The sequence below is a fragment of the Buteo buteo genome, chromosome 4 (assembly GCF_964188355.1).
Source record: "Buteo buteo chromosome 4, bButBut1.hap1.1, whole genome shotgun sequence".
Classification (NCBI taxonomy): domain Eukaryota; kingdom Metazoa; phylum Chordata; class Aves; order Accipitriformes; family Accipitridae; genus Buteo; species Buteo buteo.
Genome location: NC_134174.1, coordinates 16784664 through 16812640, shown reverse-complemented (window position 1 = coordinate 16812640; position 27977 = coordinate 16784664). Strand labels below are relative to the sequence as shown.

Below are 27977 nucleotides of genomic sequence, written 5' to 3'. Positions count from 1 at the left end.
TATTTGGAGGTGTTTTGATAGGAATACGTTATTAATTGGTAAGTGGCAGGAGAAATCTGATTTTGAAATATACATTAATTTTTAGCACAATGTACCTATTTTAAATGTGGGAAGGTCAGTGTGGCAAAATATGTGATTAAGTATCAAGATGTAAGGAAAAGCCAGCTACTAAGATGGCACCACTTGATGTAATATTCAGATGCAAAGAGACATCCACCTCTTTCCTGACATACTGCTATAAAATCCAGTCTTTATGTAGTAAAACGGAATTAGAATTTATGGACAAACTTCTGTTTCATTCTTCAAAGCTCTTTAAAAAGACAACAGTCATATAGATGATATTTACAATGGAATATCCCAATTAAACAGATGCAGACTCAAAACATAAATGAAATCAATACTGTAATCTCAATTTGTTGCAGTTAAAGCTGTCAGGATTACCATTAAATCAGTATTAGTTCTAGACACCTCAAATCAATTACAATGAAAGTTCTGAACATGAAGTATTTCATAAGCATCCATTTATGGAAGAGCCAATATTGTGCCTATTGCAGAATCAGTGTTTTCTTCTCTTTGCCTAACTAAATGGAAGAAAAACAGGGAACAAAAAAAAACAATTTTGGAGGACATACTTGATGGGAAAACAGACTGATTAATGACAAAATCTTCTCTTCCCCTTCCTTCAAAACCTGTCAACTGGACTGCAACTGATGTGTAGTACTATTAAATGAGACAAACAAAGGAAGAGAGAAGCCAAGAAAATTACTCTGAGTCTCAGCCTCCTGCTCATGTTTACAAAACTATATCGGTTGGATAAAAAAAGGTAACATTTTATACAAGTACTTCTACAGCCTTCACTGGCATGTACATAGAAATAGCTGTATGACTCACTAAACAAGATTCTATATCAAATAATTAAACAATAAGTATTACTGCTTATACTTTTAAGCACAGACTATTCTACTAAATTATACTCTTTTTATATAAAAGAGGAAAAAAGCTTAAGTGGTAATTATTAGTATCGCAAGTCTTCTTTGACTTGCAGTTACAGAGATATATACAAAATATCAATAAGAAAAACAAAGTATTATTTGTAGTCAAAAATTCTATTTGTCTACAGAATGTAGATAATTAGGTTTATTAACTTGTATTGTAACATCTCAGTGAGAAATGTGATAAACCATACTAAAAAGATTACATAAGCACCCACTATAGTCTTTTCTTTCCAGATTCAGATACAAAACTTAATTCCTCAGTTCCTTATAAACACTTCTTGTAGAAATGAATTTTGAATGAATGGGCAATAAGATGGTTGTGGCATATATGTACAACACACAGAACAAACAGCTACACTAGAGGCAGAACTGTTTCTTCATGCATTTGTGTATACATGTACTTCATTCAGCACAAACTTTTGGTAAACGTGGATGGACGGCCATTTTCTACTTCTGTTAAAGTCCTGAGAAAGGCAACAGCAGTTCTAATAAAAGTAACCTCTTTCTCTCAAACTCTAGGATTCTCTACTAAAACCAGAACACCTGCATAAATCAGAAGGGCTCCACAACAGATATGTCCTGATAGAATTCTTTATAGCATATAGAGTCAACATATTTTTCAGACGTTAAAGATGCAGCAGTACCTTGACACCATGCCTGACCTATATTAGGAAGTTCTACCTTTGCTAAACTGTACCAGATTCTAATGCAGTCAACAACTGAACTAAATCCTCTCTGAGGAGAAACAGTAAGGTCCAAAGAGTGCAAACATAGACAAAAAGTATTCCAGCAGCAGTGTTTCCAGTTAATTGAACTGAAAGGAAGTAAGGATAGCAATTCTAGAAGAGCTTGATAGTTTGCAGTCCAGAAGCATCCTGGACCAAAGTGTAGGGGTCCTGAGTGTACTAAAAAGCCTTTTAACGGCACTAAACAGACTCACCTCAGCCTTCCACCACATGTCCCCTCATTGGTTCAGGAGCCCTATTTCAGCTCAGCCTTCAGTCCCTGCCTGAGCTATGTCAGAAGAGCATAGGTCTTCCAGCTCAGCCAAGCCCATGCCTGGCCATGGACTCCATTAATCCAGATCCTGACCCATGGACTGACATCCTGGCTTGACCTCCCTGCCTTGTCCACCATAGGCCTGCCTGGCAATCGCTGGACCTGATCCTGACCCAGATCTGTGGTTTGCCTTCCCAGCCTGACCTTGGTCTGCCTCATCACCACAAACTTCTCTAATGATCTGGACTCTTAACTGAGCCTGGCCACCATCTCTGGGCCTGCCCCGCTTGCCTTGCCCATGTACTGTACAACGGGGCCCTAGCTGGTGAGACCCTGCCCTACCAGCCATGCTACCTAGCTCTGCTCCCAGCTTCCCAGCCATTCTGGGGAGGGACGGCTGCTCCCCGACAGAGCCCCTTCCCTCCGCTAATGTGTCCCACTACTTACACGCCTCAATGATGGGCCTATACAACTCCCTCTGAAGGTCACCCATAACCTGTTGTGTATACCATACAACACTGTAATATCAAATGATCAAATCTGAAATCTTGTAGAGACTCTGCATTCTATCCAAATGAGAAAATATGTTCAGCCACCAAAGAGTGAGCAAATGAGCAAGTCAAATCACAAATTTCTCCAAAGATATTCAATAAGAATTTTAAAGAGAATACGTCTACATCCATGTTAAAAACCCTAATTAAGCATTCTCACTTTTAAGTATTATGCATAAAGTATTCTTGTCAGGTTTAATCTTAATGAGCCAAAAGACACAGTATTTTGAGATACATAACAGACTGAATTCACCCTTAGTGAAAATATTTATTTTCTTGAATGGAGATTGAACAGCAGTGCATTTGGATTTTCTAACTTTAAAATTTAACTGTTTTGGAGAACTGAAACATCGAAGCGGCTGCTAGTCCTTGAGAAAATAAAAAATTACACTCTGCAGCAGCCCATGGGTTAGGGTCAATAGTTTGGAGCACATCTTAACGATCCATGCCCTCTACAAGTTATCAGATCAGTATAGAGTACAACCTCAGGTTGCAGTTTTTCAAAACCTTGAATGCAATGGCAGTCAAGATAGTTTACTGACAGTTTCTCTGTAGCTAAGCATTATGATTGGGGGTGTCACTTTAACTTAATGAACTTCAATGATTAATGTGTTAGGGATAAACCTTAAGGACATTCTCATCTGTAGGACTACCACTGTTGGGAACAAAGGCAAAGCCCTATATTGTGACTGCCAAAACACAACACAGACTCCTTTTTTATTTCAGCTGAAGCCTGGTTGAAGACTAGCACAAAAAAAGTAATTTGTTTCTTCACAGGTAATCCATGCTCTAAAATAAATGTAGAATGTATATTCAGACAGTATGCCTCAAAAATCCATATTAAGTGCCTAGGTGTGTACAGCAAATTATTTCCATTTATCCTAGAGGAGAATTGTGTTCTGGCAGGGAGGTTAAGAGCCAGGAATTTATGAGATTCAATCCCATTTCCAGGCATGTTCTAAGGTAAGCCATTTGATGCTTCTGTCTCTACTTCCCTTCTGGGAAAATGACGATAAAAGAGAAATTGAACATGTTACAGATTTTACATAATTAGTATTGAAAAAAATGCCTTTGAAGGGGAAAGGTTCTAAATAAATGCTAATATTAAATACACCAAAGGTCAGTGTAATCAGAAGAAATAAAACAGCATTTTACTAATTTAACAGCATAGAGAGAATTCCCTTTTGATTAATCCAATTTTCACTGGCTGATCATATCATAGGTCATTACTCAATCTCAGTGTTTTAGTACCAACACCGATGCCAACATTATAAGTGAAGTTCCATAACTTAACTTACATCAATAACTATCTGCAGGTTTTATGTAGGAAAGTACAGCCTCTAAAATGAGGAAACAATATAGCTCTTTACAGATACTAATACTTAGAGTCATCATATGCAAAGTACATATACAAATTATTAGTGAATTACAATGAAATTGTGAAAACAAGAAAGGTTTGTTGCCAATCACATACCCGCCTTTAATATAGTCAAGGAATGAAACTTCTGTTTCAATTAGGAAGGAAAGCAACGTTACCTGAAAGCAAATAAAAGAGAGTCAGACATGAATTGTCACTTCCCAGTTGAACAAGTAGAGACATAAGCACAATGTTTTAGGAGCTCTATCCTTAACACGTATTTTCCTATAGTATTAGGGAAAATAGAAGATTAAAAAAAAATGAAACCATTTCAATAGGGAGTTCTTGAAAGGGAAGAGAAAAATTTGGAAGTGTACAACAATTGTTTTTTGTTGTGTTTTTTTGTTTTGTTTTTTTTTTTAGCAAAAGGTAAGGGATGGAAGACTGTATTCCAGGGTAGGTTACTACACGTAAGTCTTCTGATCACTGTACACTATATCTACACACAAATATTAGAGGCTAGATGATAATGCATCTATTCTGTAAGTACTTCAACACTGTTTAAAGAACTCAATTACAATTATTTGTGTCATTTCTCATCTCACATTAAAAGTGGTATTGAGTATTGATGCAAGCCAAGAATACAAAAATCTAGTCAATTATACACATATATGAAATACATTAAAAAAATTAAAGTGGAATATATAAAAAATGCAAAGAGAAGAAATTTCTAAAGGTGTTACTAGCATTTCCAACACTTGAGTCACAGAAGTATAAACTCAAGTGGAAAAGATCCAGCATTTAATTTCTTCATACATGGCACAACACTTATGAAGCAAAGAATTCAATCCAAATGATTTTCATTTTATATACAAAGTGACACAAAACTCTCTCACAACACAAGTGCATCAGGCAGTCAGTGAAAACTGCTTAAGTAACTACTCAAAGCAAATTCACTGATAATGATACAATGAATAAAAAGGGGATGGAAGTTTGTCACAAAATTTGATTTGCCTCCAACTACAGCAAAATATAAAAACTTAAAATATTCCTATGTTGTAAACTTGGACTCAGAATGAGATTACAGTTAGAAATTCTATCTTCTATCCTACTTCCTTTGTCACAGGTTCTCTGTGATTCTTAGTGATTTGCAAAATTTAAAATCATCAAATTACCCTTCTAGTTGAGACCAGAAGACCAGAACAAAGTTCTACCAGACTATCAGTAGCATAGTCTTGCATATAAGACTGAAATTTCTATGCATTTTCCCACTGGACATAGTCATTTTAATGGTTCATCCATTATTACAGCTGGTCATCTTGTTCCTAATTAGTTTAAGCAAATGTTTTCAGTGAATCTGATTTTAAAAGGTAAAAAACTCTAATAGACAACACCCTTCCAAAGTGGTCAGAGTGTTTACTTCCATACAGATGACGACTACCAATGTTCCAAGTTTTACACAGTGAATTTTAAATTTCACTACTTTGCTTTGTTCGAAACTAATTATGTATTCTGAAACATTTCTGCTTAGTGTGTAGTTTGTCTGTCTGAATTTAAAATGACCCCTTAAGTAATAATGAATTGAGATGGCTACATTGGTACATAGGTACATAGTCCTTAAAAGCAGCAGTGAGATAGCAGTCAATGACCTATATCCATTTTACTTCAAGTTTTCCAGAAGCCAACTTCCTATTAGTGAGAATGATGGTCTTGGTGCCTGGTTTGAAAATTTAGAAATCTGTGGGATAAAGAATATCTTGGGTGAATGACAGGGAGAAGAAAAACAAAACTGCAGGCAAACACATTGGAAAGTGACAATTTGGAGAAGCATATGGGAAGCCCAAAGGACTAATAGAAGTAAGGGCAAACGGGGGCAAAGAGGACTTGATAAAGAAAAGAAATTACAAAACCAACAGTAGAGAACACCGGTAGAGAAGGAAGTAAAATATGTTCTTTCAAATGTGAACAGATACAAGTGAAGGTGCTAAAATATTCAAAACCAAAATCAACAGGAAAATTGAACATGTAAATGCATTTTTTGCTCTTCTGTACCCTAAGCCAGATTTCATCCCTACATTTTTGAGTACGCTTACTTTAAGTACTGATTTAAAATAATCACTTTTTGTAAGTTTCTGACTCACTAATTTAGCGTAATAGAACATTATTTTAACATGCTAAATTGTAGTAAAAGCAATATGTTACCAAAAAATAAATTATTTAATGAATCAGCTCTTGTATGGTAAATTTGCATGGACAAGCTGCTTCTGCCTATTTTTTACAATTTAAAGCAGAGGTACAAAATTTTCCTACTGATGAACAGACTTATACAAGTATGTGAGAATGACAAAACATTCCTTCAAGGCTACAGTTCAGAGTGAAAGTAGCCCTACTGACTTAAGCAGAACTGTTCATGTAGAAAAAAACCACATGCTGTATGTGTTTTCAAAAAACGTATCTTACATCTGATTAGGTTTCCAATATACAATTCTTCAAAATTTATCTTCATTTTTTTGTAAATGATGTTTTGAATGTCATGGATGCCAGAACATGGAAGCTGAGAAAGTGCTGAACGGAATTATTTGCATGGCTAGCAAATGGTTTGTAAAACAGAATATGGAATATGAAAAGAAGGACATTGAAATCTCATCCCAAACTATACTAACAGACCTTTCAACATAAATTTACAAAAACCTGTTGGTAATAAAAAATTTTGACTCTTTTTGGTTTAGCCATGATAAGCATATTAGCTTTTACTGCTGCTAGCTCAGCAATTAAATTTAAAAAGAAAATTGACTTTTAAAAGTGCAGATATGTTTCAGATAAAAATTAATAGTGTTCAGTCCAACAATTTCAAAAATTTGACTGAAATTTTGGTATAACTAATTTTGGAAATCATTGGCAACTTAACAGCACACTTGGACACATATTTTTTCAGACCCTTCAAATTAAAAACATAAATGCTTTATAACAGTAAGTAATTAATTTATTGTTGTGGCCTTCACAGAAGGTTCTGTTCTAATCCTGTTAAATTACAAGTCAACTACACTCTGTTTCAAGAGAGAAGAAAAGCATCCGGTAACATAAAATACATTTACTTACTGTTCCAGAATTAACATACTTTTTCTTTTTTCCTTTTTTCTTTGGATTTATTACCTAGAAACACAGATACAAATATTAAAGCAGTATGATATATGATCTAACATAAAGATTAGTATTAAGATACTTTCAATGCAGAAACTAGTCTACTTTCAGTGGATTCTAAATTTATTCAGCATGCTATTTACTTATGCACCTCAATGCTGGGATATATGCATATTTGAAAACCAGTGACTTTATCTTCATGGTACCTGCTAGGTAAGCCAGTGCTGTTATTCACATTTGACAAATAGGGGACTGGGGCAAGAGAGGTGAGAGTGTTCATTAAATCTGAGTGCTCAGTGAAACACTTCAAATTTTCACAAGATTCTGCATTTTTCTGCACTCCTGATTCCAGTGTTTCAGTGTACCGAGTCACCACTTCTTCATCTCACAATGCACCTCTTCACATTCCCGTTAATCTGTTTCCATCTTCTCCTCAGAATTATCTGAGAAAAATGAGAGTTGTTCTACTCCTAGTTTCTGTATTTGGTGCAATGACAGGATCTGTCTGACAGGAATAGCAATTGCAGGGACAGATCATACTGTGCCAGAATAGAAACTAGTCAGTAATTTCATGAAAATGGCACAGACCACCACCTGACCGGCCTACAGGAGTTGTGGGAGCTCAATGTACTCCCCATGCACAAGAATCTTCATGGAACTGGACTACAAAGCATTAAACAGTTTTCTTGAATGTCTTGAACCCACATCTATAAAATTTCTCACTGTAGCCACCAATAAAAATTGTTTCCCTTCTGAATATCTACACATTCAAAGGCAAGTCTCAGTCAGTTTTATTACATACACATTAAAACATACTCCTGCTTTTTTCAAAATCGCACATGGAACGTACTAGATGATCTTTTAGGTCCCTTCCAACCCAAACCATTCTATGATTCTATGATTCTATGAATTGAAAGCAAAACATTATTTTATTAATTAGGTCTACCAACTACCTCTTACATAACTAGGAAACTCAAATCCTTGTGGCTTACTGCCAAGTTTTACTGTAAACTACTGACAGATGTTCTATGAATGACAAGGAATGAAAACATTCCCAATTGAAATCTTAGTCACTTAACTGCTATAAAATATTTAAACAATTTTGCCTGAAAATGGGAAAAATAGTAATATATGGCTTCCAAAAATTCTCTCCCCCAAACAAAATGAAATTACTTTAAAAGACCATATTCCTTGCACGACACAGAACAGCTGTGAAATGTAAGGCAGAAAGAGATAACTATCATTTGAGGTCTTCCCAAACAGGCTAAACAAGTGTGACTCTTTCTTTCCCTCCAGTATGTCCCAGTTATCCAGCAAGTATTCTTCAAAGCTTTTACTGCCTGACACATACGTAAGCCCTTTAACGCTTAAAAAAAACCCAGATAACCCCTGTTCCTCCTATTAACAGTGTCTTGACTGGTGAGCAATGGATTAAATCTGTGTAATGGTGGTTTATAAACAATGCAGTAATTCTTGTTGAACCAGAATCGTAGCCAGAAAGTGATTCCTGCTGACAATTGCCCAGAAGAGGAAGATGAAGGAGGTAACAGACTGCCTGCCTGCCCTGTGGCCCTTCATTCGCAGCTCTCCAGAATACAGTGGGCAGGCCTGAGTTAGCAGCATATTTCTTGCCAGCAGTCATTAAATGCCAAAAAGGAGATTCATCTGAACCTTCTGCTTCAGGTAATTTGACAATTGGCTTCTTAGGAGTTGCTAGGAAATGCACTAGAGATTGGGAGAGAAATATCATGGGAAACAAGGCATCTACCTGGGATCAAAGATGAATTCAATCACAGCTTGTCTCTCTCCTATAATTCCAGGTACTATAATTATTATAATATTTCTGTGTTTTCTTCCCAAATTTCAGGTAACTTTATAAATAAAACAACATTTTTTAGCCTCTGAAAGTCCTACACCCCTGCAGTAACCTAGGAAGCTACATGAACTCTTACCTATTAAAAAAAGGTCAGTTGAAAAAAGCTTGCTATAGCAATGTTTCAAATCTGAAAAAATGGGACACCCACTCAAACACAAATTTCTCCACCTGCCTTGGGTCAGCTTGTAAATGCAAAACAATTAAAATATAATTTGTCCAGTCTCTTTAGTTCTGATATTGCACAGACTGATCAAGTAGAAGCAGTACCAAAGATGAGATGCTCACAAAATGTATGCTATCGCTGGGAGTAAAATATTGATACTATATTTAAGAAACTGCAAAACAACTTAAGATGTTATGACAGAATATTCCTGGTAGGGTAGGAATCATGTCAGTGACACAACAGGAGAGGACATTTTCACTGCACACAGCAATCTGTGCTGTGACACTATCCATAGGAAACTGCTCTAAATTACAGTAACTCTGGGGTTGATCTTGGACCTAAATAGGAAAAAATCCCCATGGCTTTCAGTTATCTTTGTCCTGCTTTGCACAACAGCACCTTTGCTCATCTTCAAAATAAAAGTGCAGCACATAAGTGGAGCACCCTCCTTCCCTACCTTGCATTAATGCTTGCCTAAACCATCATATTTGTGATCACCTATATTAGGAATATAAAATTTTACAAAATACTGAAGTTTAATGGCAGTAGTCCAAGACCAATTAAAGGATAGCTTGAGGAATAACAAAGATCTGCACACCATACAGAAAAAAACCCAGGCTACAGCCACATAGGCTTGTCTTCTCATTATTAGCAAGAGTATCTTTCCATGAGGAAGAAAAAACACATTTCAGTTCTGAGAGACATGGTGCATGCAAACTGCATGATGCTGGAACTCATGGTGCAAGTACAAAAACTGACCTAAATCCTTCAAAAATCATACCTAAAACATGGAAGAAGGTCTTAAGTATTTATTCTGAGGGACGTAGGAGGTCCTGAAATTAAACTGTCTACCAGGATAACCATGACTAATTAGCTGGATTTGTCTTACATCTGAATCACCCTTGGGAGAAGCAGAACTAAAAGAAGTTCTGATCATGGGATTAAGATTGCGTCCATGAAGATCTTGCAGACAGGCTGGTCAGGAGTTTCACCAGTCTGGACACATTTTTATGTTTAAATTCCGGAAGAGACTCTCCTACTAGAATGGACAAAGAGTGAATAGACCTGCAGTCCTCAAGACAGCTAGTCATGGAACCATCCCAAAAGCAACTACAGCCGATATGAATCCACAAGTCACCAGGTGGCATCACATAGCAGAAGTGCCTGTATTACCTGCAGTATAATTTGAAGGCAAATTAGCTGCTAATTTGAAAAAGGAGATGCTCATACTGACAAGACTACATTAAAGGGAGATTTGGTAGAAAAAGCTATTCTTGTTTTTTCGGATGGCACACATGACCATTGTTGATATTGGAGAGCTGTAGATATTACTTTCCTCTGGGAAAGGTGGGGAGGGAGGGATAAGATCAAAATCCTGGCTTCTGGTAACACTGGAGATCAAGCATAGAGTCACTAAAGAAATACCAAGAAAAATATCACATACAATGTCCCAGGTAGAAGCTGGGAAGGAGCTCCAGAATATGAGATAGAAGAAATACTTCTAGGGACTTCCAAAACAACAGGGGAAAAAAAATGTTAAGTGCCTTATTTTTTCTTCAGTTCCTATACTTGGTCTGCATTATATAAGACAAGGGTTGAAACTGCTGATGCAGTAAGAGGACCCATTTTATGCTACCAGAACTTCTAGAGAGTGGGAAGGCTCTGTGTACAATGACATTTTCCGGGAGAGGGCTGCTTTTAACTAGAATAATCCTGCTGGTAATCAGACCTAGGAATGGGCATTTGTACTGTGGTGAGATGACAGCAATCTATTGCATGAGGATAAGAGTCAAGGTCTAACCCAGAAGAGCAAGGCTCCAAGAACCAAGGCAAAATGACAGCAATTTCTAGTAGGACGCACAGTCACCTTCCTTATCTTTCCCTTAGACACTTTGGCAGATGCTGTATTTTCCTGGTTTATGTTCATTACACAACTGATACAAACATCTTGTAACCTCATTCGAGAGGAGACTATAGCCTCTTCAATGTGAAAGAAAGGAAAACACAACTAAACTCAAAACTGGACCATTCCTGTGTTTAATACTATTTATAAACTCTGAAAGGGACAAAAGATCTCATATTTTATAATCAGTTTATTTTTATAAAGGATCTGTCAAGGAGTTATCAGACAGATAACTGGAAATTGTAAAAAAAAAAAAGCACACCAAAAAAGTCTACCTGTAACACACAGTCCTTTGGGTTCATGACTCCATGATCTGAAGCACTGAATATGAACTTCATATTTGGACTCTTCTAAGGTTCCTCTATTCCCAGTAAACAAACACCTTAGGACAACAAATACAGCACAGACTGTACCTTGCCTGAACAGTAGTTTTCTTGTGCTGTATGAATGCTCATATCCAGAAATGAAAGACAGCAAAAATGAGAACAGAATTGACTGAGAAAAAGACAACGAAATAGTGAAGTTAAAAATAAAACAAAGGCAGCTCTTTGTGAATCTCAGTAAGTGAGGCTATGAAAGACCTACAGAGCAAAACCTACAGATCCAGCACTTTACTGTAGAGAAACTGAAAGTATCTGGCACAACCCATACACTTTGTCTATGAGCATGAGTGAGATGGAGGGTGCTAAAGAGCTTCAACACGAATGACTGGACATATGCTTACATATGTGAAAGTGCAATAGCATGTATTTTCACACAGGGGAATTACAGGTCCCTGGAACACACGCATTATTTCCATGTGAAAATTGCCACTCTTGAGCCCTTGCTTGTTACCATATCTCTTTATGGTAACACTGCTCTAATTAAGTAGACCACCTGTTCCCAAACACCACCACCACATCAGTATCACAAGACAGCTGGGGGGTTTTGTGCAAATGCATCAAGAATGTCTACCATCAGAATGGCGAATCAGACGCTTAGGTACTGTTGTGTACCTAAGCACTAGGCTACTGCTGGGTGAAAAAGGAATGGTAAAAGGAAACACAAGGCAATCAGGCAACTAGATTTATTGCCTATTACCCGTATCACCTAAATTAGGGATAATACTTCCCAGCTTTTGTACACACAGACATACACACACACAGAGAAAAAAGAAAAAAAAGAAAGAGGTGGAACTTCAAACGCTCCACATTGTTTTACCATGGGAAAGAAACCAATTCCTTTTACAGCAATTCTAGAAGACAACTCCAAGTACATGACGCAATACAGTGCAGACACTTGACACAGACCTACACAGACCTACTTGACACAGTGCAGACACTTGACATACAAGCCAGTATGTGTACACAGCATTGTGTAGGTAGACCTCCTACCTTTGGTACTAAAAAGAGAATAACCATGTTATATCGGCACCAGAGCTGATCATTAGACTAAGATAATCTAGGCAGAACTTAGTAGCTCAGATGCAGCACAACTCTAACTCACCTGTACTGCTTCTAGCTGGGGAGCACATTCACAGTATTTGAAGTTACAGTACTATGCACTGTCACCTACTGAAGATAAAGCTGAAGTGATCTAAGTTATGCATAAAAATAATGGGGACTCAAAACTGAAAATGAAATTTCTTGGATCTATAAAAATATAAGCTGCAGTTTAACACTGCAGAATGTAATGTATTTCCTTAGGAATAGTCTGTAAGTTGACACTTCTTCTCAGTGACAAAATACATTTTTAATCTTTTCCTCCTATTGCCTCTCTTTATTTAACACATTCTGAAATTTCATGATACATTTGTCATTCCAGAATGAGATTCTTCTGGGATATTAATTTTAAAATGAAGTTTTAATGCAGGAGTCTTAATGCTTAGACTTTTTTTTTTTTTCAGTCAATTTTTTTCACCAAAATCTGGGATAATTTTTAAAGGGACCTTTCCAAAAAAGAAAAAAAAAAGGCCAAAAATGAGTCCCTTTATGACACTTCAAGTTTGTGAATCTCAATTTTTGTTTGCACAAACTCAATGATTGCCTTTGAGAACAAATTACAGCATATTTTGAAGATTCAGTAAAGTTTGATGTTGGGGAAAAAAAAGTTTATGTTTTTCCAAATCCCAATAATCTCAGACTAAATTAAGAAAGAAGTCTTAAACTAGGGATTTATTAGATCTGAAATAAACAAGCCTGCACAATTTTGGCCACAGGACCCTGTGGAGAAAAGAGAAAGAGAAAGAAGACTAAGTGGGAATGTGGATGTAGTCTGCATTCACCTACAATACATGATAAGGTCTGGCCACAGTTAGAAATCATCTAACGATATAAAACTCTATAACTGAATTGACAATTCAGATGTATGAATCCTAAACTGGAAATAAGATGCAAATTTTTAAGCAGAGATTATAACTGACCATATGAAAAACCCTACCAATCAGTAAGGTAAATTCTCGGTCACTTGTAAGCCCTGCATCAAAACTCTAGAGATTCTGAAGTCCGCACTTAAGATCAAAGGCATGTGACTCTGCATCTGATGTAGGAATCACCAGATATTCTTTGGATAGGAGAAAATAGCACACAACACATGTAACAATTGGCAAAAGGAGAAATAAATGACATATTGTTCATACACAAATGGGGGTAACCCAGTATTTGCTCCAAGTTATGTCATACCAATCCAGCTGCCTGAAGTGCTCTTCTTGTCCTATCACAGCCCAGTGTGCATACACATGCACACATACCTACTTGGCTTTAAATCTTTTTATGAAGCAACACTTTCAGATTCTCTGTTCTTTATAAAAGGAAGAATATGAAATAATTACAAAGTTTACTTTTGACAAGCACTGTACAGATTTGAACAGTTTGCCATGAAAACATTGGAAGCGTTCTCATTTATTTCCTGAAAGTGAGTAAATACTCACAATACTTACCTCATACACGTTGAACTGAGATTGTCCTCTCGACAACTCTCTGTAACTTGTTGTGAATTCTCCAATGAAATCATGGCTGTATAAAAAAAAAGTTTTCAAATCAAATGCACAGCATTTAGTAATTTAAAGATGTATTACATCTATTTATGAAAAAGAGAACACAGTCAATATGAACTGACACCTAAGAAAGGAGCAATGGCAAAAGATATAATTTGCTTAAAAACCTTTATTTCTCCCTCTGATGTGTGTTCACTCTATTAGTAATAAAAATTCAGAGATGAAAAGTATTAGCTTCAATCTTTCTGATGGCTTCCGCTTAACTTAGCTGTACAATGAGGACTAGGTTGTAAATTAGTGATCTGACCCCAATGTAAGCTTACAGAATCTGAAAAACCAGAGTGGGCTATCAAAGACTATCACCATTTTCTCACTGGATGACCACTGGCACCACAGACTCTGAACTGTGTGTGAGACTACATGAGAGAAAGGGAGGTATTAAGAGTGTCAAAGGAGTGACTTAAACCAGAAAACACCAGCCCTACCAATTTGTGTAATGTGATATTGAACCATACTTTTAAGGTACTGTGTCTGTCTTTTAAGCTATTGTGTCTTCCCATCTGGGAGGAGAAAAGCAATCCACTGAGGCTGCTCAGCTCATAGTATTAGACACCATTGGAAAGCAGATCTTAACCTAACTCTAAAGCAGTGGTTATCAAGCTTTTCCTTTCTAAATTCTATTCCTGCTCCAAGAATACATTCAACACTCCTGTGCTGTTACCCACATTTTGAAAACTGCTTTGTCAACTCTTAACCAGGGGATGGCATGCTGCCAAGGAGCCACTGTGAGCAGGGTGGCCAGAGGGAGTGTAGTGGATAAGCATCACTGAGAAAGGTGGCTGGGGTCAGGGAGCTGGGACACAGAAACCACAGGGCTGCCAGAAGTGACTCAACTGCAGGTTCATATCTCAGATGGGTACCTGGAATGGAAGCGACCGCAGGGGTGAATGCCTAACAGCTGGCAACACAACTCCCAGCGGTCACAAGACCTGTTCCCATTCTCCACTCTTCCCAGCTGAACTTTCCTCACCGCTGCTCCAACTTCCATTCCCCCCTGCCCCATCTCCCTCTGTTTTCACAGTTGTTCCCTAACAAGGCATTGTATTTCCTCTACACTCTGCCTCCACATCTAATGAGCTATGAAACTAACTTTTTTACCTTCTGTCCAATGGTAAATTAGAATAGAAAGTCAAAGTTTTATGACTTTGTTACTTGCAAAATTTGTTTTTAAGAAATACAGCATGCTTTTAATTAAGCTATAAATATTAAAAACAAATTTAAATAACTCTGTTGCAAGAAGAGGAAAAATGGAAACAATCCATAGCAATATGAAATTTCTTTCTTGATTTATTCATAATGAAATGAAATGAAAATCAAACCCCAAATACAAATCTCACTTCCTGAAACGAGCATGAATTCACAAAATATGTAAACCAAACAATTAAAAGGTTCAGTCATCATGCTAATGCTCATGAAATAAGCAAAGCATCCTGTAAGAAAGCTTGAGAAATACTATGTGGTGAAGACATTCCTGATTACTCAGATTCAGAAGGGACCACCTCTCATGAAACACTCTTCCTCCAGTTTGGAGATCAGGAAATTTCTTCCGAGACAGACAGACTAAGACTTTTCTTAAGAAACTTATTTTGGAGGTATCATCTCCTTTTATTAAATGCTCTCCAGACTGCAATGACTATTTAACCAGGGGAACAGAGAAAGCCATCCATACAGGCTATGGAACTTGAGTTCTATGTGCGCTTCAGCACATAAGGTGTATTTAACCTTGGGTAACCATGGCACTGGAGAAAAACGTACCTTGGTTAAAGAGGAACCTTTCCCCTTCATAACAGTTCTTACCCTAAATTTTCAAGTCAACTTGTATATTTCAAAGGCAGAAATTCAAACAATAGCTCAATGACTACCTACAAACCTGCCACAGCAAACAGAGGAAAACCAAGCAATTCCAGACAGGGCTGTCTCTGGGGAAAAAAAAAATCTGTTCTGCTTAAAAGTAATTGTTTCTTTAATTCTAAGAAACACTGTGGCATATACACAGACTGACAAGAACTGAGTTAGAAATATATAATTCCTCTGACTAATCACATTAAAAAGGTATGGGCTCATTTAAGCAGTCCCAGAATTCTCTGCACTTAAAAGATCATCAGCCTGGATCTTAACACTCAATATTCAGATGGATGTACGCCCCTCCACTAGGCTCGCTCTGAAAGATGAGTGCCTGTCAGACAACATTTGCTTTTGCCAGAAGTATAACTCATTAAGAAAAACAAGGCACCGATCCCTCCCACTATTCATGATCACACTTCAACAAATGGACCTCCTTATTAGTCTCTGGATTGAGAATCCAAAGAAGTTATTCTCTTTGCCTTCCTAACACCAAATATTCCTAGACTTAAAGACTTTTGTCCATGAGTGGCATATCAGAACACTGAATCAGAGACTCTTAGCACATACAATAATCGCTTGAACTCCATCTCCCTAAATCTTCCACTTTTGGCATTATGCTTTGAAGTGCTGAAAATCACTTTCAGAATTGTATTAACTTTGATTTTTTTAATGATCTAAAGGAAAAAAAAAACATGGAGAAAAGGACAATCATCACCAGAAATATGTGAATGAGTAAGCGGAAAAGTACAATAATTTAAAAATCAACTATCTAGCTGGAATAGGAAGATGAAAATGGAGGACAAGAAATAAGGTGAGAGAGCCTAGAATCTGAGATTTACAATCTCTCCTGCAGTGTTTAGATTCTCAGATGAATGTTTCGGTGGCCCCAGGTTAGCATGATAATAGTTTCAGTTTTAAAATTAAGAAGAAAACCGTATCTGTGTAACAGATCATAAACATCAATACTGTGAAATGGCTTTTGCACCATGTATGCTAAGTAACAATTTCTCTGACATTAGTGAAAAAGCCTTCAGAGAGAAATAAAAACATCAGAGTATTGCTGAAGTTGCAAGTCATCTTATTTTTTTCTTCTGTAAGACCTGTCTGCTAGTACTTCATTGATAAGGACACTCAACAACAAAAAAAAGTCAGTCTGTTTCACAGAAGTAGGCTTGACCAAAGCAACAAAATCAACTTTTGTGACTTCTTATAGCATCAAATATTTTGGGGTTTGGCACAACTCTTAGAAGCAATAAAAGGTATCAGTTAGAACAAGTGGTTCACATTTTGACAATTTTTGTGCAAAACCTGGTTTGAGACAAAGAAATATTTAATAGATAATGGTGGTGTTACAAAGGTCCTGTATTACTTTTAGTCAAGAAATTTTAAGTGATGTTTGAAAATAAATGAGAGCTAAGAATATACAATTACTCTTAACAATGTAGTTCACGAACATGACAGTAAGAAACTCAACTCAAAGCACCCTGGAGCTGTTTTTTCAAAGCACAGGTAACACAGAATGAGGAAAAAGGAAAAAAACCCCTCTAAGTCAAGACTCAAGAAGTCAGAGTCAAGTCAACATTCAGAAATCAAGTATATGCAGAGTAATGTTGCTTTACTGATTGCAGAATAACCTGCAATATTCAGTGTAACTTGCTTTGCTATCTAGCAGGCTCTCTGATGATCTTTCAAAGGTTGTTCCTGCCCAGTCTGCGCATCTCTGGAGCAGGTTCAGCATAGTCAGGTGATCAGCTAGTGTAACAACTGCTTATAAACAAAGGGTCCATCAAAAATGGAAATTAATATAAACTGAGTAACAGCAGCATTGTACAAAAAATTGAGACTAATTCTTGAACGGGATTCAGTTCAGATATATTTGGCAATGTCAAAGGCAAATTAGGCACTTTGGCTCTTGCTACAATCACTAGTAAGTCATAGGCACCACCAACTGGCAATTTATTCCAGTTAGGATGGATTCAATCAGACCATTTTCCCCTGTAAGCTACTGAAGTAGCTTAAATGATTAGTTCAATCTAGTTGTCTGATTTTTACATTGTCTGAAGTTACATGACATGAGTGCTGTCTCATCTTTCTGAGGAATTTAACATGTAAGATATCAGTGTTCTGTCTGCTTCTAAATTCAAAAAAGGTAGAAAGCAAAAGGCAAAAAAATCATACTGTTAGAATAAAAAGGAATACAGGTAAATAGTATCCTTCACTTTTTGTTTTTTAGATATTAATTTTATAGGTATTCAGAGTGGGATATGAGCAAAAGCAGATAGTCTTTAGAACTGTTTGGGAGAGTGTAGAGGCTAATGATTGCCTGAATTCCACAGTATGTTGAAGATTTCACTCTGAATTGCAGCTACACAATATTATTTGTCAGATTTCTTCCTTTTCTTTTGATCATACCTCCTTTTCAGATTTTGGACGAAATGGGACAGCACATGGGGTTTGATAACTTAATAAAATATAATCTTTATTTTTTATTAACTTGGCAATATAATTTAATTTTTCATTATTACATTATTTTTAAAATATATTGTTGTTTATACACAGAAGTGTAAATATATCACATTTTTAAGGATTTGGAAAATCTAAGTGAGGAACAGAAGATGTTAACAAACATTCATCATTACAGTGATGCAGTTATTTTTTGCTAATATGGCTTTGTTAATTTAAATCCTTGTATTTTTAATTGCCAGAATATGTTATTTTGTCTCTCCAGGGAATGCCTAATCAAAAAGGATGAATTTGCACTAGCAGGTATTTACAGAGGGTAAACATGTGATAAGAATGCTTATAAATCAACAGGCTTCATGATGGAACCAAAAAGACAAAAGTATAAGCTGAGAAAGCTGAAACTGATTTTGAACCTTGTCAGCAAGGAAATGAATGGCAGCACAGGATAAATTTGCCTGTTATGATTAAAAGATCTGTTTGGCCACAGAAGCACAACATCATTAGCTATAATACTAGGAGCAAATTGCATTAGCAATATTAAAGACATTACTTTATAATAAATAATATACTCTTAAAAATCCAATGTAAGTGCATATCCATATATTTAAAAATGTAAGTTAAGATTAATAGGAAATAATTAAGACAGACCAACCTAAAGATAAATAGAAATCAATATATTCTTGTATTACATACAAGTTCTAGTACCATAATTTATGAGTACAGTTTCTAACCAAAATATTAAGATACAAGCTCAAACAGTTCTAAACGAACAAGAGGTATCAATCCAGTCTGATAGAAAATAATTCAATCTTATTTGTCAAAATAAAGGCAATTTGAAAGGCTAATTTCTTCATAAAAAAGGTACATTCAGTACAGACAGCAAGCTTGAATAATAACAGATTGCCCCTCCTGAATTTAGCAACGGGAATTCCACACATATTCCGCCATCCTCTTTCTAGCAATGGAGTTATTTAAAACCCAGGTCTTCCAACTCTAGTGTTTACAACAACATTTTGAAGAAGATAGTTATGGAAATGAATACTCAAGCCCAATCTGAAATTATGATAATTAATAGGTAGTTTCTACACTGCAATACCTAGGCAATCATGAAGTAGCAATTGCAGGCTCATGCATTTTATCGTACTTGAAAAGCAATGGTTTATGAAGCAGTGTTTTAAGCAAAACAAAGTAGATTATAAAATGGATTATGCCTCTCTTCATACATGTACATTAACTGACAACATAATGACATTTACAAAACTGATCTTACAGATCACAAAGCATTCAATCTTGCTTGTTCCATGTATGAATATACAAACATCATTTTTGAAATAGGCTAATACCTCATCATTTACCACAACTGCAAAACAAAAGAGAACTGTAGCACAGCAAAACTTTCTGTACCTCTAAATACTGATAAATACAATTCACTAGTCCTGTTCTGGCCACTATATATTTGTACATTTGAAAACGTGTATAAATATGCATGGATAACCCTAGAGTTTAACAATAGAATTAATGTCTTACCTTCCATCTCTATCCCAATCATACACTTCTACTTTAATTGTCCTAAAAAAATAAAAAAACACAACCCTATTAAAACATATATTAAAATGTACCAGGATTGCCTTTAATACTCGTATTTTAATAGTGTATGGGTGCATCAATTGTGCCAAATCCAGAAGGCAGAATTTTCCAGTCATTTCTCATGGGGCAGAAAATAGAAAGGCACTCACGTTACCCAACATATCTTCATAAATTAATAGTAAAATACAGCAGAAGCTAAGGAAACAATTAAACACATTGGAAGTTTAACAAATATATTTTTACTTGCTGATGCTCTGAATTTTCTGTGGTTTTTTACAAATGATTCTTCAAACCTTAAAGTATTATCAAAGTTTTTAAGAACATTAACAAACTGGAACTTATTGTAAAGGTTTCTTTTGTATATGCTATTATCTGGAAAAGGGATATCTACTGTGGGGTAATAACATCTTAAAGAAAAAAAAGTAATATAACCATATTTGAGAAGTGTGCAGAGCTTGAGAGGGCCTTTATAAAAGAAAATTATTAAGCAACAAAGTACAGATTAAAAGCAATGTTCACAATACAAAGTAAAGCACATTTAAAGCAGAAAGGAATTCTAGTCCATACATTTTGGCTCTTAAACAAAAATAACTACTCCAGAACACTATAAAACATCAATATGGTAGACAGTATTAACCTTTTCTAAACATTTTGCAGTGGTGAAAAATGAAAACTGCGTGAGATCCACCCTTTGTGAAAGCCCTGTCTGTGGCTGGAGATAAAAGAATTCATAGTTCTTTAAAGACTGCACTTTTTCTGTTCTTAAACTCCCCCCTAGCTCTCAACAGAGGAGGAGGTTGCTTGGCTAACTGACCAAAGAGGACAGAAAAATGCAGCATAATTTTTTTTTAATCCCTATAAAGCCAACAGGATAGTTGTTTAGTTCTTTCATCAGACTACACTAGAGAACCATCAGATTATACAACACAACCATGAGTCTGGCTTCCTAGAATGAAATGGGACAAGCAGATTGTGGGGTATGGGGGGAACATGAGAGGTAGACTCTGGGTACCAGTTTTTCCCAAACTGTCAGATTGCCCTGGACACTGTGGGAGCACTCACCCTCCTCTTAGTGAGTCAGGAGCTGGTGGGCAAGCTGGGTAATAAAACATTAAAGTCTGCCAACACACAAGTACTCAGTGCAAACATTTTTTCAATAGGAGAACTAATTAGAATTTATTTCATTTAAATCAGATTTGAAAGCCAAACTAGCAGATTATTATATACACAAAATAATACATGGATCTAAAATATTTTTTCACAGTATAAAACAATAACTAGGTGGCAAATTTGCAGAGAAGCGCCTCATGAAAAAGCTTAAGAATATAATAGTTTCATACAGTTTCTTGAGCATCCCTCTGATGAATCTGCAACTGGCTACTGTGTGAATCAGGATACTGAGACAGGATACTGACACAGTTCAGCTAAAAGTGTGATCCAATAAGCAAGCTCATGTCCCTCCTATGCATTACTTCACATCTATGAGACTATACCTCTCTTACAAAGAAAGGCTCAGAGATTTGGGGTTGTTCAGCCTGGAGAAGAGAAGGTTCTGGGGAGACCTTATTGTGGCCTTTCAACATATATAAAAGGAGCTTGTAAGAAAGAAGGAGACAAGACTTTTTAGTAGGGTCTGTAGTGACAGGACAAGGGGTAATGGTTTTAAATTGTAAGAGGGTAGATTTAGATTAGATGTAAGGAAGAAGTTCTTTGCTGTGAGGGTGGTGAGGCACTGGCACAGGTTGCCCAGAGAGGCTGTGGATGCCCCATCCCTGGCAGTGTCCAAGGCCAGGTTGGATGGGGCTTTGAGCAACCTGGTCTAGTGGAAGGTGTCCCTGCCCATGGTGGGGGGGTTGGAACTAGATGATCTTTAAGGTCCCTTCCAACCCAAACCATTCTGTGACTCTATACACATGTAAAAGCTGCAAATGGAAGATGAATGTGGGGGTGAACTGTTTCCTTAAGAATAAAGTGAACCTCTGAGGACAGCTCTAAGTATTCTTGCTTCAGGGATGACTGGGAAACAGACAAGATGTAGAAAACAAAAATTTCCCATGTAAAGGATCAATCTTATTTTACTTACTTGAAGAGTGGATTTCTTAAAATGCAAATACTACAGAGCATATTATCATCACCATCATTAATGAAACAGGAAACATATATCAGGATGGAGATAGTATATAGTTTTATTTATCTTCCTTTACTACAGAAAGAGTGTATATATAAGTAAATTCAACAATCAGTAATAATGAATCCTGTCTGGCCTAAAATGAACTGAACATGAGATAGAAAAATAATACCTCCAGACTCCATGTATTTTAAGCAGCAACTTGCTTACTTTCATTCTTCAGAACAGTTTCACATGAAGTGAAGTCATTAGGTCTGTGGTATTAATAGGGGGGGACAGGAACCCAAGCAATTACTTTGTAATTTGCTCCCACAGAAGCTGCTCCCCAGTCTCCCTTTGAGATACGGTTGAATACATGTTGAATAATTTTCTTTACGAGGAGGGGACTAGGAAGGGGATAAGGTTGATCAACAGCTGGTCTTACGTACAGCAACAAATTCATGTCTAGATGTTTTTCACATTTTTTATGATATTTCGAAACAGGCAAAGAAGGAGTTGTTTTGTCTAGCTGTTTCTCTTTTCAACTCAAATTTAAGGGCTCTGACCACACCATTTGTTACATTTTATTCCTCTTGTGGAATTTCAGTTTGGGGTTAAGTTACCTTAGAATGAAAACTGATTAAAGTGAAATTTGTTCTGTGGAATGATGTCAAGAACAGCTCCAAACCTACTTTATCCCACCAAGTATTTGACCTTTGAAAAGAAACCATATTTAATTTAGTAAAAAAGGCAGTATCACAAGAGTTTTTTTCCATAGAGAACCATTATTTTACTTCCAGGTTTCAACACCTGTTATTATTAAGATAGACAGGACACACCAGTGATTTAAGTTAAGATTTACATAAGGTTTAGTGGGACTTGAGTTTTGCATTGTCTTACAAATCTGTGTTCAAATAGCCTAATCATCTCAGTGAGAAAACCTGAATTATTAAGATAAATTCTTAAGATTATCAAGATAAATTCTTGAGAAGGATCTTCAGACATGTAACTTCAATAAGAGCAATTCTTCCTTGAATAAAGCTCCTCTCTCCTGAAATTTATTTCATATTAAAAGGATTGATCACAGATCTTGAGTTTTACCTATTATGCATGACATGCAAGATATTAAAAGGCCACTCAAATCTTCACATACTGATATTTTACCCTCTCTACACTGCTACTTTATCTTAAAGGACACAGTTTAGAGGACGGGTTCTCTATTGTAATTTAAAAAAATCTTTCATTTAAAAAAATCAAGGTTAGAGAATGTTGGGGTTTAGGATATCTCTGTCTTAAAGCTTTTATGCAGAAAATAACTGTGTGTACATGCTACTTGAGAGCTCATATTAAGAGAAAGAAAGAAGAGAACAAAAATATTAGAGCTACTAATTACTACTGTAGTACTGAAATCCCATCCCTGTCATGGCTGCAAATATACTGTACGATTATATAGTGTGAGAAAAATTAAGTAAATCCTGGCCTTTTCACAATGAAGAAGTGGATAGAGCTTACTCAGCATACACTAACTGAAGATTTACTCTCTGCAAAACTAGAATGAATGTTTACTGTGATATATTCTTACTAATGACATTATTCCCACCTTTCACATCTATCACAGAACCCAGAGCACCAAAATTTGATTTGTGAAACTATCATTATCTGAAAGAGACTTCTGAGGTTTGTGTTTTTATGTATTACCATGCTGAGCTTAGGAAGCTAATCATTACCTTTAGAAAGAAACATTTTCAAATAAAAAAAACCCAAACTTTGGATGCTTTTTCTGGACTATCAGCAGATACTAATTTGAATTAATCTGACAGCTAATGAGTATTTCTTAATTTGAAACATGATTGTTGTAGGCAGGATTATGAAGTTCCATGGAGCCTTTTACTCATAAGGCATTCACTGAGCACATTATGTTGAAAGCATTCAAAGTAGAATCAACATGAGAAAACAGTAGTTATGCAGTAATTTGAGGCATGCTATTATACTTTTTAATTCTCTTGTGGAATGCTGGAGTTATTTCAATACGCCTCTACCACAGTATCTTTTTTAAATTATTATGAAAACCTTTTTTCTTTAATATGATAAATAGTGCAGCGTCCAGAGACTAGCTTCATGAGCACTATTTTGTGTACGCATTATGCACATGAACCCATATACAAGTTAAAAATTCTATTTTATTAGAATGTACTTATTATGAAATTGCTGCATTTTTATTGCATTTAATTGAAAGATTAACCAACATGCATCAAGTACTTCACAAGGAGAGTGTTAGCAATGTAGGACAACCCTTTTTCCTTCAGTCTGAAGGAACATGACATCAAGTACTGGAAGAGTATCACAGAAAAATAAAGCAGCTAAGATCCAGTAGGAAACACTAAAAATGGCCTTTTCCCGAAAAAAATATTTAAAAAATACCACTTTCTTAGGAAAAAAAATATAAATCACAAGTCAATTAGCTTTTGACTTTTTAATACACAGATTATAAAGACAGAGCTTTAAGTTTATTACTGTGAAAGCATTCTGCTTAGCTTAGTGATAAGCACTTCTTACTCTCCTGCTTCTTCATATTGACTACTGAGATTCAGTCAGTTGATTCAAGAGTTGGTTTATTTATCCCCTGGCATTAGCTAGTAAATTACAAGTTCAAGGTATGCTTCCTCAGAAGACTAGGCTTTCATGGTAACTATAATAATTGTAGTGTACACACTTCACTGAATAATTAGCTTGATAAAGTAATACAATAGAGTTATGGCATGGCAAAATCATGTACTACAGTAACATAAAAGATACGTAAATGGAAGCTGAAAATAAAAACTGAGGTAGAAAAGTAACTACTTAAATTCCAAATTAAAGATTGTTTCAAAGACACACTCATAGGAAAATTATCAATTTGAGCAAAGTGTTACTGAATTTCCCTACAAGCAGCAATATGTTTCAACAAAGGATTTGGCTTCTGCTGATTGAAACTTTAGTTCATGGTTAAAAGGATGCAATACTAAACATCTTTTTATTTTAATCAATAAGATAAAATACCTTAACTTATGTAAGATAATAAGATATGATCATATCAATCTCAACTTAATAAAATAAAACAAATGTTTAGGGGTTACAGGGCATTCAAACCAGATTTTTGACCTTTTGCCTTTGAAATACCCAGACAAGTACATTTTGCATCTCTTGTTTTTTTCAGTCTATGTAAAGCTGAATTGAACCTTAGCACATCTACCCACCTATCTACTACATTCAGCTTACGTATTATGCTTATTGTTATCCTAGTCTTCATATATTTCCTTCATGATTTTAAACTAAATAGTACACTATACACTGCTAAAAGTATTATGACTAATCGATAAATGTATACTTTCTCAGCCTTACCAAAGTAATTCCAGTACTCCAGATTTCAGGGAGCAGAGATAAACTACCAGACATTTAACTGGGTACTTAATAAAAACACCAAGATCTAAATGTATTTAAAAAATATGAATGGTGACAACAGAACAATAAGTCATCAACAGGGAATTATACATTTTTCTTGTTGATGTTATTAGAAGCTAACATGTCCATTTTTTAAGGAGTCTAAAAGCATCCATCGTTCCTCAATTTAACTAATCTGCTTGTTATTATTGGTAAAATATGGTTAAAAATATGGTATTATTACCATGTTTTTCAAAGATGGATCCTTTTGCATGGGATCACTGAAAACTTCAAATCTGAAGATGATGATGATGATGATTACCTCCTGCATTTCTCATCTACTTACGCATATATTTTAAAGGCTTTCATTTATCAGTATCCTCTGACATTACAATGTCACCCAAGGAAGACTGATCATCACTGTTTTTCACTGAAACATTATTAAAACTTGTGCACACTAGTAACAGCGGCCATTCTTCAAATCAGTCTTTTCTTTCTAACTGTTTCTTAATCACACCATAGAGAGCAAAGAATTTTTTTCCAGAAATCACCACTAACATTTCCTACAGACTTAGCATATTGGCTTTATTTTTCTAAATTCTTCAATGTGATGAATGGTTTTGAACACATATTATCCTTTCAAAATGCTGATCAAATAACCTAAATAACATCAGGAACTGAACTGCACAGGAAAAACTTACATATAAAAGAACATATGAGTTAGGGGGGAAAAAACCTGTATATGCTAAGAAAGCTTAACCTATAGCTTACCGGTCATAGTCTCCATTACACAGTGCTCTGACAGAAATCTTGAACGCCTGCCACACTGGATTTAATGTATTTTTTATGACTTCTGTTTTGTGGCAGATTGTAAAACTGTAATAAAAAAAGATATATTTTGTATTTATTTATTTTTTCTTTTGTGTCATCAAACACGGAATCAAAAGAGCTGTAATCCCTATTCACTCATACAATGTCCATATAAAATTTAATGTAAGAAAAAAAGAAATGCAGTGAAATCAGAGAGAAGGGAGGACTGAAGAGAACAGACCTGTTTGAGAGAGATTGCAGACTAGGGTGCTAAACAACTTTAAACCTAAAATGTTTTTACCCAAAACTTCGACAAGAATTACTACCATTCAGTGAGTTATTTCAGACAAGAGCAATCTCCATCCCACTTGTTTAAACAGGTCTTGTACTGCCAGCAGTCAGTCACAGATCCAGAAATAAAGCAGTCTGGTAAGGATCTGACTCTTGCTTAGCGAAGCGATGAAGAAAATAAGCCAAGGGAGTTGTGGCTTTCTGATTTTTGTTCCCCTTTTTATGTCTATGATTTTTTAACCAGGGCTGTCTCAAGTAAAACATATAAGCCTCTGTGAGATCCCACAATCACCTTCTCTCAGGTGAAATACAATGAATTGTTTTAATGCATTCTGCTTTCTCTAAATGATGCAAAATTAAAATATTTATTTTGAATCTTCATCTTGGGGACTGAACTGTTCAAAAGAAATCAGGACGCAAGGTCACTGGTGAAATCACTACTGAAATTCTACATACAGATATAACTAAAGTTGTCCTTTGAGGGAATATCTTCCTTACATTCTGAAGGCCTGTGTTTTTATCCTGGCTATGATTCAGAAGGCATGCCTGAAGCTGAGACAGAAAAGGGGCCATCCTTCTGCCCATGGGTGCAGAAGTAGTGGCCCAACCTCCTGTTGGATTCAGCAGACCAATAAAGAATCAGTGGCTCAACACTCACCTCTTGGAAGGAAGTGGGGAAGCATAGCACTCAAGGCCAAGAGAAACTGCATATACCAGTACTCCCAGTAATGCCCAGAGAAATTTCACTAATGACCTTAATACCACTCACAAAGGAGCCATAACTTCTCCAGGTTTGCAATTTAAGATATTTCAGTGTTTATTTAGGAAGCTGTTCCTATAATCTGCCTCCAAGAGGAAAAGAGCAGGGAACAGACACACATATACCCATACACAGGTTTATGTTAACAACTGTTCCAGGTAAGCTACTGAAACAAGTAATATCATACATTTCTAGCCTTTCGTTTGATACAATGTTATAGGTGAGGACTATCAGTTTCCAAGAAAACTTAACTTGCCAATAGACCCCCATGTAAGCAGTATGTTGACCAGAAGTTAGCATGTCAAGTCTTAGCAGCAGAACAGCAGAGATTAACCCACTTTAACAAATTAAAGCATGAATGTAGCAACAGCCACTTGTAAAAAAAAATTTCTATTTAAGATATTTTTAAATTCTATTTCTAGAACTGTTAAAAAGATAAAAGATATTTCCAAATTTGCAGTATAAAAAGTTTTTATCTAAAACAATTTCTAAGCATCAGCATACTCTGCAGCTACAATTTTGAGAATTCTATTTAAATTAAAGGCATAGTACACCCCAACAAAAGTAATGCTATTTAACTATTTTTATTACAATTAATTTTCAGTGTCTATATTTATTACACATTTAACTCTTAAAACTGAGTTGCAATATTTGATCTATCTGTTACAATAGTTT

At 35.8% G+C, this 27977-nt stretch overlaps 1 protein-coding gene across 3 annotated transcripts in view; it reads right to left on the bottom strand.

Annotated features, from left to right (window-relative positions):
• The window catches only part of CPNE8 (copine 8), a 112126-nt gene that overhangs the window by 25720 nt on the left and 58429 nt on the right, over positions 1-27977 (bottom strand). For all 3 annotated transcript variants that reach the window (XM_075024887.1, XM_075024889.1, XM_075024890.1), the window contains 5 exons: positions 26213-26317; positions 19855-19896; positions 13903-13978; positions 7002-7055; positions 4020-4081 (listed from right to left, as the gene is read on the bottom strand). In XM_075024887.1, the coding sequence (XP_074880988.1) occupies positions 4020-4081; positions 7002-7055; positions 13903-13978; positions 19855-19896; positions 26213-26317 (339 nt within the window). The remainder of the gene's footprint in view (positions 1-4019; positions 4082-7001; positions 7056-13902; positions 13979-19854; positions 19897-26212; positions 26318-27977) is intronic.